At 41.2% G+C, this 12,541-nt stretch overlaps 1 protein-coding gene across 12 annotated transcripts in view; it reads left to right on the top strand.

Moving 5' to 3' along the window:
- Positions 1–11,314, top strand: part of ubr4 (ubiquitin protein ligase E3 component n-recognin 4) — a 47,736-nt gene extending 36,422 nt beyond the window's left edge. For 9 of the 12 annotated variants that reach the window (XM_039652750.2, XM_039652749.2, XM_039652747.2 and 6 more), the window contains 32 exons: positions 69–207; positions 363–488; positions 597–725; positions 1,093–1,436; positions 1,526–1,616; positions 1,716–1,800; positions 1,955–2,082; positions 2,161–2,290; positions 2,369–2,526; positions 2,611–2,720; positions 2,811–2,952; positions 3,030–3,111; positions 3,217–3,390; positions 3,473–3,594; positions 3,691–3,888; positions 4,358–4,438; positions 4,543–4,630; positions 4,722–4,849; positions 4,935–5,042; positions 5,135–5,254; positions 5,356–5,546; positions 5,644–5,817; positions 6,154–6,253; positions 6,336–6,554; positions 6,643–6,756; positions 6,840–6,982; positions 7,077–7,202; positions 7,287–7,481; positions 7,559–7,783; positions 9,671–9,761; positions 9,856–10,018; positions 10,129–10,915. In XM_039652750.2, coding sequence (XP_039508684.2) covers positions 69–207; positions 363–488; positions 597–725; positions 1,093–1,436; positions 1,526–1,616; positions 1,716–1,800; positions 1,955–2,082; positions 2,161–2,290; positions 2,369–2,526; positions 2,611–2,720; positions 2,811–2,952; positions 3,030–3,111; positions 3,217–3,390; positions 3,473–3,594; positions 3,691–3,888; positions 4,358–4,438; positions 4,543–4,630; positions 4,722–4,849; positions 4,935–5,042; positions 5,135–5,254; positions 5,356–5,546; positions 5,644–5,817; positions 6,154–6,253; positions 6,336–6,554; positions 6,643–6,756; positions 6,840–6,982; positions 7,077–7,202; positions 7,287–7,481; positions 7,559–7,783; positions 9,671–9,761; positions 9,856–10,018; positions 10,129–10,193 — 4,489 coding nt within the window. In that variant the 3' untranslated portion in view covers positions 10,194–10,915. Of the gene's footprint in view, positions 1–68; positions 208–362; positions 489–596; positions 726–1,092; positions 1,437–1,525; positions 1,617–1,715; positions 1,801–1,954; positions 2,083–2,160; positions 2,291–2,368; positions 2,527–2,610; positions 2,721–2,810; positions 2,953–3,029; positions 3,112–3,216; positions 3,391–3,472; positions 3,595–3,690; positions 3,889–4,357; positions 4,439–4,542; positions 4,631–4,721; positions 4,850–4,934; positions 5,043–5,134; positions 5,255–5,355; positions 5,547–5,643; positions 5,818–6,153; positions 6,254–6,335; positions 6,555–6,642; positions 6,757–6,839; positions 6,983–7,076; positions 7,203–7,286; positions 7,482–7,558; positions 7,784–9,670; positions 9,762–9,855; positions 10,019–10,128 lie in introns of all 12 variants that reach the window. The other 3 variants (XM_039652737.2, XM_039652741.2, XM_039652736.2) reach the window with 1 other exon arrangement.
- The last annotated feature ends 1,227 nt before the right edge of the window (positions 11,315–12,541 follow it).

Here is a 12,541-nt window from a genome sequence, read left to right as displayed (position 1 = left end):
TGAGATGTGTTTTAAAATTTTATATTGTATAAAAATTGCACTGAAATTGTCTGTTTTGAATTTTCCAGGTCCATTAATTACGACGAAAAGGACCCGTTCCTGTGCAATGCCTGTGGTTTCTGTAAATATGCACGCTTTGACTTCATGCTGTATGCAAAACCTTGCTGTGCTGTGGATCCTATAGAAAATGAAGAAGATAGGAAAAAGGTATGGCGAGCAGAAATATTTAATACTGAAATATTCATTTATATAGATTTTGTAATGTAAATCAGAAATGTGTACAAGGATAGAAAACGAGACCTACAAACAGACTGGGTTCAGATAGGGATAGTCTAAATGAAAGTCTGATTTATTGTGTCCAGGCCGTGACCAACATCAACACTCTACTTGACAAGGCCGACCGGGTTTACCACCAGCTCATGGGTCACCGGCCGCAGCTGGAAAGTCTTCTGTCCAAAGTGAACGAGGCTGCACCCGAGAAACCACAGGTCAGTCTGTCAGCATTGAACAGTTTCAGACAGATCAATAACTTTTCTCTTTTGAATTACCCAAGAGTTGTTGTGTGTGACATTTCAAGTTTTCATGATTTTTCTCAGGATGATACAGGAGCAGGTGCTGGTCTGGGCACGTCCACTGCCTGTGTTAACCGGTACATTCAGCAGCTGGCACAGGAATACAGCGGAGACTGCAAGACTTCATTCGATGAGCTCTCCAAAATCATCCAGGTTGGTGATCAATAGAGCTGTAACTGGTTTCCCAAAAGCATCGTTTGCCAACTTTGGTCGCGAGTAACAATGGAACTTGCAAAGTTGGCTTCGGGAAACATACCTCAGAATGGTAGTCAAGAACGATACCAGAAAAAAATGTACGATACAAATACCAATGTTCATTCCACAGCAATTTTCAGTAGCAGCTAGTAGTTAAATAAGTGTATGTAAATATTAAATTAGCTAATTCATGTTATATTATTATCTTAATAGTCCTAATATAATAATTTATGATTATTATATGATGATATATTAAATAAGTAGTATTGTTAAATTTACTATAAAAATGGATGTTGTAGAGTCTCTGTTTTTATTACTTATTCAGAAAGTGCTTGCGTCGCGCAAGGAGCTGCTGGAGTATGACCTGCAGCAGCGGGAAGCAGCTACCAAATCATCCCGCACCTCCACCCAGCCCACCTTCACAGCCAGCCAGTACCGAGCCCTGTCTGTGCTGGGCTGTGGACACACATCCTCCACCAAGTGCTACGGCTGTGCGTCCGCTGTTACGGGCCACTGCATCACTCTTCTGCGTGCACTGGCTACCAACACTGCCATCAGGCAGATCCTGGTACTGCAGGGCCTCATCCGAGAGCTGTTTGAGTACAACCTGCGCCGCGGCACCGGAGCCATGAGGGAGGAGGTCCGTCAGCTCGTCTGTTTGCTCACTAGGTACACACACACACACACACAAATCTCTGAAGAGAATAACTAATGGTGTTTACAAGTTGCTCACAACATTTATGTCAATGTGTTTGTAGAGATCACCCAGAGGCCACACAACAGATGAATGACCTCATTATTGCCAAGGTGTCGGCTGCCCTTAAAGGACACTGGGCCAACCCTGATCTGGTATTTATTACATAGTACATTTTAAAGATCATGTCTAGCTATTGTGAACAGGTCTTTAGTACTTGACTCTAGTTCTTACAGTTGTCATCTCTCATTCAGGTCAGTAGTTTGCAGTATGAAATGCTGCTTCTTACAGACTCCATTGCTAAGGAGGGAGGATGCTGGGAGCTCAGACTTCGCTGTGGTGAGTCCTGTGGTGGATTTCCAGAGACACATTTCTGAACCTGTATATATCCTCAAGCTGTAGTTGTTCGACAGAAATATCATCTCATAGTTTTCAGCTTATCTGTGTTACCCTGGATTTTTTTTATCTCTCATGCCTCTCTGTCCATTTTCAGCCCTGAGTCTGTTCTTGATGGCGGTGAATATAAAGACCCCTGTGGTGGTGGAAAACATTACACTGATGTGCCTGAGGATCCTGCAAAAACTCATCAAACCTCCTGCCCCCACCAGCAAGAAAAACAAGGTACGACAGACTCATCGTACTGATGATGTGTTGGTCAATACATTCTGATGCACTAACTTGACTTGTGCTCTTTAAAAGGATACTGCCGTCGAATCACTGACTACAGTCAAGCCGTATAACAACGAGATCCATGCACAGGCCCAGCTCTGGCTCAAAAAAGACCCAAAAGCATCTTATGAAGCCTGGAAAAAGTGCCTTCCTGCTAGATGTAAATATTTTGCATCATCAATGCTGTGGGCTATTTGCATAAAATCCTTTACTTGATTCTGCACTCTTGTCTTCTCAGGTCAGGAAACCGTCTCTAAACCCTCGAATAAGGCTGAGATCAGGAGGCAGTACCTGATGGAGAAGTACGTGTGGAAGTGGAAGCAGTTCATGAGATCTAGATCAGAAGGCTTGTTCCCTCGCCTGCTCAAACTGGGCCATAACAACTGGCTGAGACAAGTAAATTCTTCCTCTAAAAACTCCAGAGTGTCTTGATTCTATTCACCATTTATGTGCTCTAATGAAACCTGACCCCTCTCGTAGGTGCTCTTCACCCCAGCCACCCAGGCAGCGAGACAGGCGGCTTGCACCATCGTCGAAGCTCTAACAACAATCCCCAGCCGCAAGCAGCAGGTTCTGGATCTTCTAACAAGGTACAAATCACACGGATGGATAAAATAATCCCGTTTGGACCAATATTTTCACAATAGACTCAGGAGACATTTTTGTTGTTTGTTCTTTAGTTATCTGGATGAGCTAAGCATCGCTGGAGAGTGTGCTGCAGAATACCTGGCTTTGTACCAGAAGCTCATCAAACCTGCTCACTGGAAGGTTTACCTGGCTGCCCGTGGTGTCCTGCCATACATTGGCAACCTTATCACCAAGGTATCATCAGAAACTGAATACTATACGGTTATATAGTGAGGATGTGTGATTTCCATTAACCTGAACTTGTTCTTCAGGAAATTGCTCATCTTCTCGCCCTTGAAGAGGCCACACTGAGCACAGACTTACAGCAGGGATATGCCCTCAAGAGCTTAACGGGTGAATGTCTCTCCTATTTGATCAGGATCAATAAAGTTAAACTCATAAATCTAAATCTTCTTGAGAGCTTGTGGCTTTTTTTTAACAGTTTCTGTCTTCATACAGGCCTGCTGTCCTCGTTTGTGGAAGTGGAGTCCATTAAGCGTCACTTTAAGAGTCGGTTGGTTGGCACAGTCCTGAACGGTTACTTGTGCTTGAGGAAGCTGGTGGTCCAGAGAACTAAACTGATTGATGAGACCCAGGACATGCTGCTGGAGATGTTGGAAGATATGACTACAGGTTCCAGCCTTCACCTTCAAGTCTTATCTGATGTTATTGCATCATTAGAGACAAAATTGGCTCAATGCTTCTTCTTTTGTAGGAACTGAGTCGGAGACCAAAGCATTCATGGCTGTGTGCATCGAAACTGCAAAGCGGTACGATCTGGATGATTATCGCACCCCTGTCTTCATCTTCGAGCGGTTGTGTAGCATCATTTATCCGGTGAGTAGACTTCAGCTCGTTGACATTCGGCTATAGCTTTGGGAAAAATGATCTTGGCAAACCTCAAGCTAATTTCTCTCAATCGTGTCTATGAAGGAGGAGAATGAGGTGACCGAGTTCTTTGCTACGCTGGAGAAGGACCCACAGCAGGAGGACTTCCTGCAGGGCCGAATGCCAGGAAACCCATACAGCAGTAATGAACCAGGCATTGGCCCTCTTATGAGGGATATCAAGAACAAAATCTGCCAGGATTGCGATCTTGTTGCACTACTGGAAGACGACAGTGGCATGGAGGTACGTAATCTGCAACAGTCCAGTGTCCTGGGGCTTTATTTCAAATCATGTGCTTAGCCTTATTTTCCATTATTTGTATTTTAAATCATTCTAAATAATAAATTAGTTTATTAAGATTTCAGGGTCAATTACACTGACGGTAGTTTCTTTTTGTAAGAATAGTTTTATTCAAGGATGCATTAAATTGATCAATAGTGATGGACATAACATTGCAAAGATTTCTATTTCAAATAAATGTTGTTCATTTGAACTGTCTATTCATCAAAGAATTCTGAAAATGTATCAAAATAATGAGGTAAAATAATGTGTTAAAATGTATATGGGCTATTATTACATTTCATAAATATATGAAAATGTGGTGTGGCCAACTAAGAGGTGCACGAACACAATTTTACAATTTTTTAAGTCTTGAACCCTTTTATTTGAACATTTATCTGCATTCATTTTTAAACATGACTTTTATTTGCAGCTCCTTGTCAATAACAAGATCATTAGTCTGGATCTGTCTGTTGCTGAGGTCTATAAGAAGGTCTGGTGCCCCACCAATGAGGTGAGACTTTAAAAGATCATTTATTTATTTTTACTTATTGCTCACGATTTCAAAATTATTTGGACTTATCGGCCACAATTTAAAAATGGTTTCTTTCAATAAAGGGTGAGCCAATGAGAATCATCTACAGAATGAGGGGGCTTCTCGGAGATGCGACAGAGGAGTTCATTGAGTCTTTGGACTCAACTACAGGTAAGTGTCATGTTGTAGGACTTAAGGTCTTTTTTTTCCTCTAGTTTATCTCATGTTTCTTATTTGTGATTGGTGCTTTGTGTCTTTGCAGACGAAGAGGAGGATGATGAGGAGGTATATAAGATGGCTGGAGTCATGGCACAGTGTGGAGGTCTAGAGTGCATGTTGAACAGGCTCTCTGGAATCAAAGATTTCAAACAGGGCCGGCACCTTCTTACCGTGAGTATGAAGTTCACCTCATCACTTTCTACACATTCCTTTGAAACATCAGAGACAATTCTAATGGTTGTGTTTTCCTTTATAGGTTCTTCTCAAGTTATTTAGTTACTGTGTGAAAGTGAAAATCAACAGACAGCAACTGGTGAAACCAGAGATGAACACACTGAATGTTATGTTGGGCACGCTGAATCTGGTAAGTAACGTACCAAAAGAATCCAGCACTAGTGCTTATGAGATCAAATGTAATGTTTAAGAGGATATTTGTAATTGGATGTTGTGTTTCAGGCATTGGTGGCAGAGCAGGAGAGCAAGGACAGTGGAGGAGCATCCATAGCAGAGCAGGTTCTTAGTATTATGGAGATCATCCTGGATGAGGCAAATGCTGAGACTGTGTCTGAAGACAAGGTTAGTTAGACATTTTGATTTATGCAATGAATACTCTATGCAAATAAATAGAAGTGAGCCAGTTGTGATTAGATCTCTCCTCCATTGTGTTTCTCCTCCAGGGTAACCTGCTGCTGACGGGTGATAAGGACCAGCTGGTGATGCTGCTGGACCAGATCAACACATTGTTTGTCCGTTCAAATCCCAGTGTCCTACAGGGGCTGCTCCGCATCATCCCTTACCTGTCCTTTGGTGAACTAGAGAAGATGCACATCCTGGTCGAGCGCTTTAAACCCTGCTGCACCTTCGATAAGTATGGAGTTTGTCCATCTCTATAACCTAGAACTGACTTCTCCTTGAAACAGTGGAGAATGTTTGCTGATTTTAACACCACTTGTTTTCGTTTTCAGGTATGATGAGGAGCACAGTGCAGATGACAAGGTCTTCCTGGACTGCTTCTGTAAAATAGCTGCAGGAATCAAGAACAATAGTAACGGCCATCAACTGAAAGACCTCATCTTGCAGAAGGGCATCACCCAGAGTGCTCTGGACTATATGAAGAAACATATCCCCTGTGCTAAGAAGTATGAAATATCTAAATACATATGGTGCATGCTGTGGATTTATAATGTTCATTTGGTGCGATTAATTATGGAAAAAATGACGTTAAAATTATTAACATATTTAACGCACCCTGACCCGCCCAGACCGGTACAACATTGTAAATAAAAAATGCTAAATTTCCCCAATACAAATATTTAAATAAATATAATTATTATAAAATACGTTATTTATATTTATACATTTTAATCATTATTTTTTACCTATTAAAAATGTAAAACAATCAAATATCTAATAAATATCTATCTACCCATTGTTTACAGAGTGATTACCCTGACTATATATATATTGTTTTGTAGCCTGGATGCAGACGTTTGGAAGAAATTCCTTGCTCGACCAGCCCTCCCGTTCATCCTTAGACTGCTGCGTGGTCTGGCCACCCAACACCCCCCTACACAGGTAATACTTAAACCACTAGTTTGAGATTATTATTTCATACGCACACAACAAAAATTAATTAAACCATCTCTTCTTGTTTTAGATGCTAATCGGAACAGATTCAATAACCAATTTGCACAAGCTGGAGCAGGTGTCCAGTGACGAAGGTATCGGCACTTTAGCAGAGAATCTTCTGGAGGCTCTAAGGGAGCACGCCGAGGTTAATCTTAAGATAGACGCTGCACGAAGGGAGACTCGAGCAGAGAAGAAACGCATGGCCATGGCGATGAGGCAGAAAGCTCTCGGCACGCTGGGAATGACAGTGAGTTGCCCATATAGATAGAAGCTTAATGTTTAAACCAGAAAAAAATGTAATTAAAATATATTTCCATTTTTTGCTTTTGTTGCAGACCAATGAGAAGGGCCAAGTGGTGACTAAGACATCCCTGCTCAAACAGATGGAGGAGCTCATAGAAGAACCTGGGTTGACTTGCTGTATTTGTAGAGAGGGCTACAAGTTCCAGGTCTGTTTCTCTAACAATCCCATTGCATTTTACTGTAGGTTGTGGTGTAAATGTTCAGCCTCTTCATATTTTGTGCTCCACAGCCTACCAAAGTTCTGGGCATCTACACATTTACGAAGCGTGTGGCCCTTGAGGAGTCTGAGAACAAACCCCGCAAGCAGCAGGGTTATAGCACTGTCTCACACTTTAACATAGTCCACTATGACTGTCACCTTGCTGCTGTCAGGTGTGTGAAATTGCTGTGAATACAATGGATTTGATCAAGGAAGGTTTAGTCGTCTTGCTTGGTTTATCATTTTCTCTCTGTATGTCTGAATCAGGCTTGCCAGAGGGCGTGAGGAATGGGAAAGTGCGGCACTACAGAATGCCAACACAAAGTGCAATGGGCTCCTACCAGTATGGGGGCCACACGTACCCGAATCTGCCTTTGCCACCTGCCTGGCAAGGTATGTCATTCTTGCATCCAGTTTAAATCCAGAGTACTAAGATGTATATCTACAAGAATATACCCTTATTTTGTACTGTTGCAGGCACAACACATATCTGCAAGAGTGCACAGGGCAAAGGGAACCCACATACCAGCTCAACATTCATGACACCAAGCTGCTGTTCCTGCGCTTTGCAATGGAGCAATCCTTTAGCGTGGACACAGGAGGAGGAGGCCGCGAGAGCAACATCCACCTCATCCCTTACATCATTCACACAGTTCTTTACGTCCTCAACACGTACGTTTATCAAAGATGAGAAAAGCATTTCGACATGTTACAGTTTTTAAGCTTCTTTCTTCTAACTTCCTCCATAGAACAAGGGCCACATCACGAGAGGAAAAGAATCTACAGAGCTTCTTAGAACAGCCTGGTGAGAAGTGGATTGAGACTTCGTACGAGGTGGACGGGCCGCACTACTTCACTATATTGGCCATGCACATCCTGCCACCTGAGCGCTGGAGGAGTACACGAGTGGACTTCCTGCGCAGGCTGCTGGTCACCTCTCATGCCCGCAAAGTCTCACCAGGGGGTGCTAACAAGTAAGGGAATGAAGCATGACTCTGCAGCACGTGTCAAAGCTTGAACGTTTAAGAGCTATATGCAGTGCTTTACATGCTTAGGTGTGTATTTTGGGATTTGGCAAGTGTTTTGTGCTCACTCAAAGTGCTTATGTTGGCTTAAAGCTCGACTATAGTATGCCTAGAGGATTGATGCAGGTTATATCAGACATGGCTTGGTCTGGGTGTGTCAGAATGTTTCAGGCCTCTGTGTATTTTTTTATTTTATTTAACCAGATAATCTCATTGAGATTTAAAATCTCTTTTCAATTGAGACCTGGCCAAAATGGCAGCATATTAACAGTGCACAGTCACAAATACGAACATTTAAACAAGATCCTCAAGATACATAAACATCAGACTACTTAAAAGTACAATATATACCTTCCATAGGTTTAAATGATTTAGATATTTTAAAAACAGACTACAATTTATGACATCTATTTCCAAAACTCTCAATGCATTATTGTATGTATTATTGTTTGTACATTTTTGCACTTATATCTGAACATTATTATATATTATATTATCAAAAAATAATATATTATTAAAAAAAAAACATGTATTATAATTATTATATTATAATATGTCAATTATATATAAAACAATATCAATAACTGTAGCAGCCCTTCAACTTGGAATAAACAGGCATGGGAGCGTTTCCATACGGGTGTACTTTAATTCAGACCAATGTGCATCGCACAAACACCGTGGAAACTTAGAAGGAAAATAACAACGGCAGTTTAGCCAGATACAAAATAATCCTTAGACAAATGCACTTTAGAAAGCTAGCATCACATTGATAACAGCATAGCAGGTAACAGCCATCATGAAATGAATCTCATAACCATTTACATAAACGTATGAAATGAATTCATATGAAATACAATGAACCACATACCTCGCTCCGGGTGTTAAAGAGTGGTGATCCAGGGAAGGCTACCGCCATTAACTTAACTTGGACGTTGGAGAGCTAGCTAGCAGCTTAATCAATTATTCTCAAATTATTACTGCCAAAACAAATCAAGCACAGAGTGGAACAACACTTCAAAGGAAAAAAACACTTTAGTTCAAAGTTCATAGTTTAGTCTCTGACTAAACATGCATTGTCTTGTAACTTGCCACCTTGTGTTTTTTATTTTACGAGAGTGAGCGTGGAGAGATTAGTCCCCCATGCTGCAGATAGCATGAGGTCAAAATAAAAGTATAAAAACAGGATAATCGTAATAAAACACTGCTAGTGACATGGACATCTTTCCCAAATATTCACATAGGTCTCACCCATTTTTGCAGGGGATTATAAACTTATCTTCCTTTTGTTTGCTTTAAAGTATGGTAGGCCTATTATATTTGCATTCTTTACTGTGTTACAGTAGAAAAATGCTGCAGGAAAGATGGCCTATCTTTTTAATTGCACGTCAAATTCTTTTTAACACAGTTTGTGCTTTTCTTTATTATACTCGGTAAGTTAAAGAGATGGTCTCTTTCCTGCTCATGTCCCACATCCCTGATCCCTCTCAAAGCGCAGATCGGTTCACTATATCACGCGTCTTTGTATGGAAATATAAAACTAATGTTTTTTGAATATTTAACTTTGTAAGTTAATATCATTTACTGAAATATATATTTCAATGCTTTAAATGGTTCAGTGTGATGTTTCATTGACGGAAGTGCTCAAATAAATATGCATGTCTGTTTTAATGGCTATTACTGATTTGATAGTCAGAATCACTGTCTAATGTGATTTAATTGCATTTTAATTGATACATGATTGCATATTTTATCATTTCAAGCTCACTTCAGAATCACTGTCTAATGTGATTTAATTGCATTTAATTGATACATGATTGCATTTTTTTATCATTTCAGGCTCACTGACAAAGCAGTGAAAGAGTATGCTGTTTACCGCTCACCGCTTCTCTTCTGGGGTCTGGTGGATCTTATCTATGATATGTTTAGGGTATGAGAAAGAGAATATTTTTCCCCTCTGTCTGACTCCCAATTAGTGCGTACTTCCATGAAATCTAATGTTATCTTCTATGTTCCTACAACAGAAAGTGCCCACCAGCAACACAGAAGGAGGCTGGTCCTTCTCGCTCGCAGAGTACATAAGGCACAATGACATGCCAATCTATGAGGCTTCAGAAAGGGTGTTGAGGTCTTTCCAGGATGAACTCATGCCTGCTGAATCCTTCTCAGAGTTCCTGGATGTCGTAGGTCAGACATTTTTAACAAACACAAAGCTCTCTCACTGTCAAGCTGTAAAATAATGTGGCTGTACAGACAGAATATTAATCACTTGTACTGACTCTCTCTCTCTGTCCCAGGACTTCTGTCAGAAATCCCAGACCCTGACGCCTTCCTGCTGGACCTGTTGAACTCTGTGCCCTGATGGCACACATTTATGCACCTCACTTTATGGACTCGTGACCGCTCTGTCCAGTGCAGGTGTTCCTTAAACATGGAGTCTGTCCGCTACCCGGACCCAGCTATTCGCAACTCCAAAGGGACACCTTTCAATCGGGGCCCAGGCTCCTAAAACTTCCATCAGCTCTCATACACCCTCATTCACCTGGGTTCATTCAGTTATAACTCTCTCCTAAACAAGAAAGTGACGAGTTAATGCGCATTTATTCTACAATGGTTTTGTAACACCTAATACACATAAATGCACCATTCTGTTTTAATCTGAAATTTTGCAGGTAATCCAGTTGGAAATTATTTCATAAACAACCTTGATGGCATTTGTTTTTCCCTTTGTGATTTTGTTTTATTTTTATTTGAGTTCTAAATTGGCTAAGAGTTACAGATTCACTCAAATGTGAACTAATCTCTCATTGTCTTGTTCTGTCTTTTTTTCTTGCGGTGGTGTTCTATGAATTGTTTGCAAAAAAGGCAAGAGTTTGTAAGAAAGGCAAAGCCTGACTGGTTCTGTGATACGATGCAAATGTGTGACGATTGTTTTCCATGTGTAAATGTTTTAAGAGTGAGATGAAAGCTTGTTTAATGTGTTATTCCCGTGAAATGGGAATTACTTTCTGATTTGTAAAAGGTTTACCTGCATCAACAATGAGACGCAAAGATGAAGAGAATAAAAAAGGGCCTGCATATTTATTTTGGGAGCCTTTTTCCACTTTGTTTTTCTGGTTGTGTTATTGTGTTTTGATCAAAATCACAATACTAAATTTATTTTTTTGTTTTGTCTTCCATGTGACGGTAATTCACTCGATAATATTCTGCAAATTAAACATTTTCCCCAGAGCAAGTTGTGCCTCTGGTAAGCAAGGTGCCACTGAGAAGAGTCTCGGTGATTTTAAGTTTATTCTTACAATATAAACACACCTGCGATAGGGTGTTCTTGAGCTGAATGCATGGTGTGAAGTTTGTTAAAAATAAGAAAACAAGAAAACCCACTTAGTGTTTATTCGCCTATTCCCGCTGCTACAATGTTCAACTGTTGCTGAATGTCTGCTTTTTGAATTAGCTCTACTTAATAAAGGTGTAAGAATACAATATCTGACTCAATGTGTCACACAAGCAATGTTGTTTTAGTAATCTGTATGCTAGTGTAACGGATGCCAGCTGGTAGTATAGTAGTTGTGCGAGTAAACCTCACTCCTCTGATCTCAATAGGTGCTCTAGCGACAAATGTTCCTTTAGCCTCCTTGTTAGAGCACCTGACTCTCAAGCCAGAGACCTGGGTTCGAAGCCCGCTCAGAGCGAGTCGAGTAGGACCCGGGTGGAGGGGTTACATTGGTGCCGAGAGTGAGGTTCAGGGGGGTGGGTGTAACGGAGGCCAGCTGGTAGTAGTTGTGCGAGTAAACCTCACTCCTCTGATCTCAATAAGTGCTCTAGCGACAGACGCTCCTTTAGCCTCCTTGTTACAGCGCATGACTCTCAAGCCGGAGACCCGGGTTCGAGGCCCGCTCGGAGTGGGTCGAGTACGACCCAGGTGGAGGGGTTACACTAGTATTGCATTAAATATTTTCATTTAGCTTTTAATTTAGTTTTTTTTTTTTTTTTGCTTTTGTCATTCTAATATTATTCTTTATTTCTATTTAGTTACAAACATAACATGTTTTATAATTAAGTGGAAAACCACCGGAGGCAGTGCTGAAAGCACTAATAGAAAATACTAATATAAATAACTAAACGCTCATGCTTGACAGAGACTTGTGACGTGTCTTCACTCGTGAACACCAGTCAAAGAACACCTTCCATTCACAAGCATACACATTTCGCATGGATGCTGCATGTGCATTCAACAATGTCCCTGCCTGGCCCTCTCTGAACACTCCAAGAGAGTTCTGGTGGGCACGATGACCACACCCGCAGGTTTCAACCGATCTGGATGTGGGTGTCAAACTTCCTTCTAGCAGACTCAGGAGGTCTGGTCTGTCTGAGAAGACTAGCATCCATCCTTATGGCCTTCCACTGTGCAGGTGGTACTCCTCTGACGAGAAACTCCAGTGACCAAGGTGCTAGGGCTCACATACTGTACAACAATGTGTGACTCTGATTTTCTTGTATTTGTCCCGTATTGGACAAACGTATTCGAGATGTTTTTGAATGAACCATCGTTGGAAAGGTCTGACTGAGTAGATGCCTTGATGTATTTGATCCACTGCTTGCTGGGGTGATGCTGCACAGACAAACCAGTCATCCAGGTTTGTCAACACTCTCATGCCAGACCTCTGGACTGGTTCCAAGGCTGCCTGGTGAAACTTTGAGAAAACTCTT

Source organism: Pimephales promelas, chromosome 20 (genome assembly GCF_988280905.1).
Source record: "Pimephales promelas chromosome 20, fPimPro1.hap1.1, whole genome shotgun sequence".
Lineage (NCBI taxonomy): Eukaryota > Metazoa > Chordata > Actinopteri > Cypriniformes > Leuciscidae > Pimephales > Pimephales promelas.
Note: the sequence above shows the minus strand (reverse complement) of the source record. Positions and strands in the feature narration are given on the sequence as shown.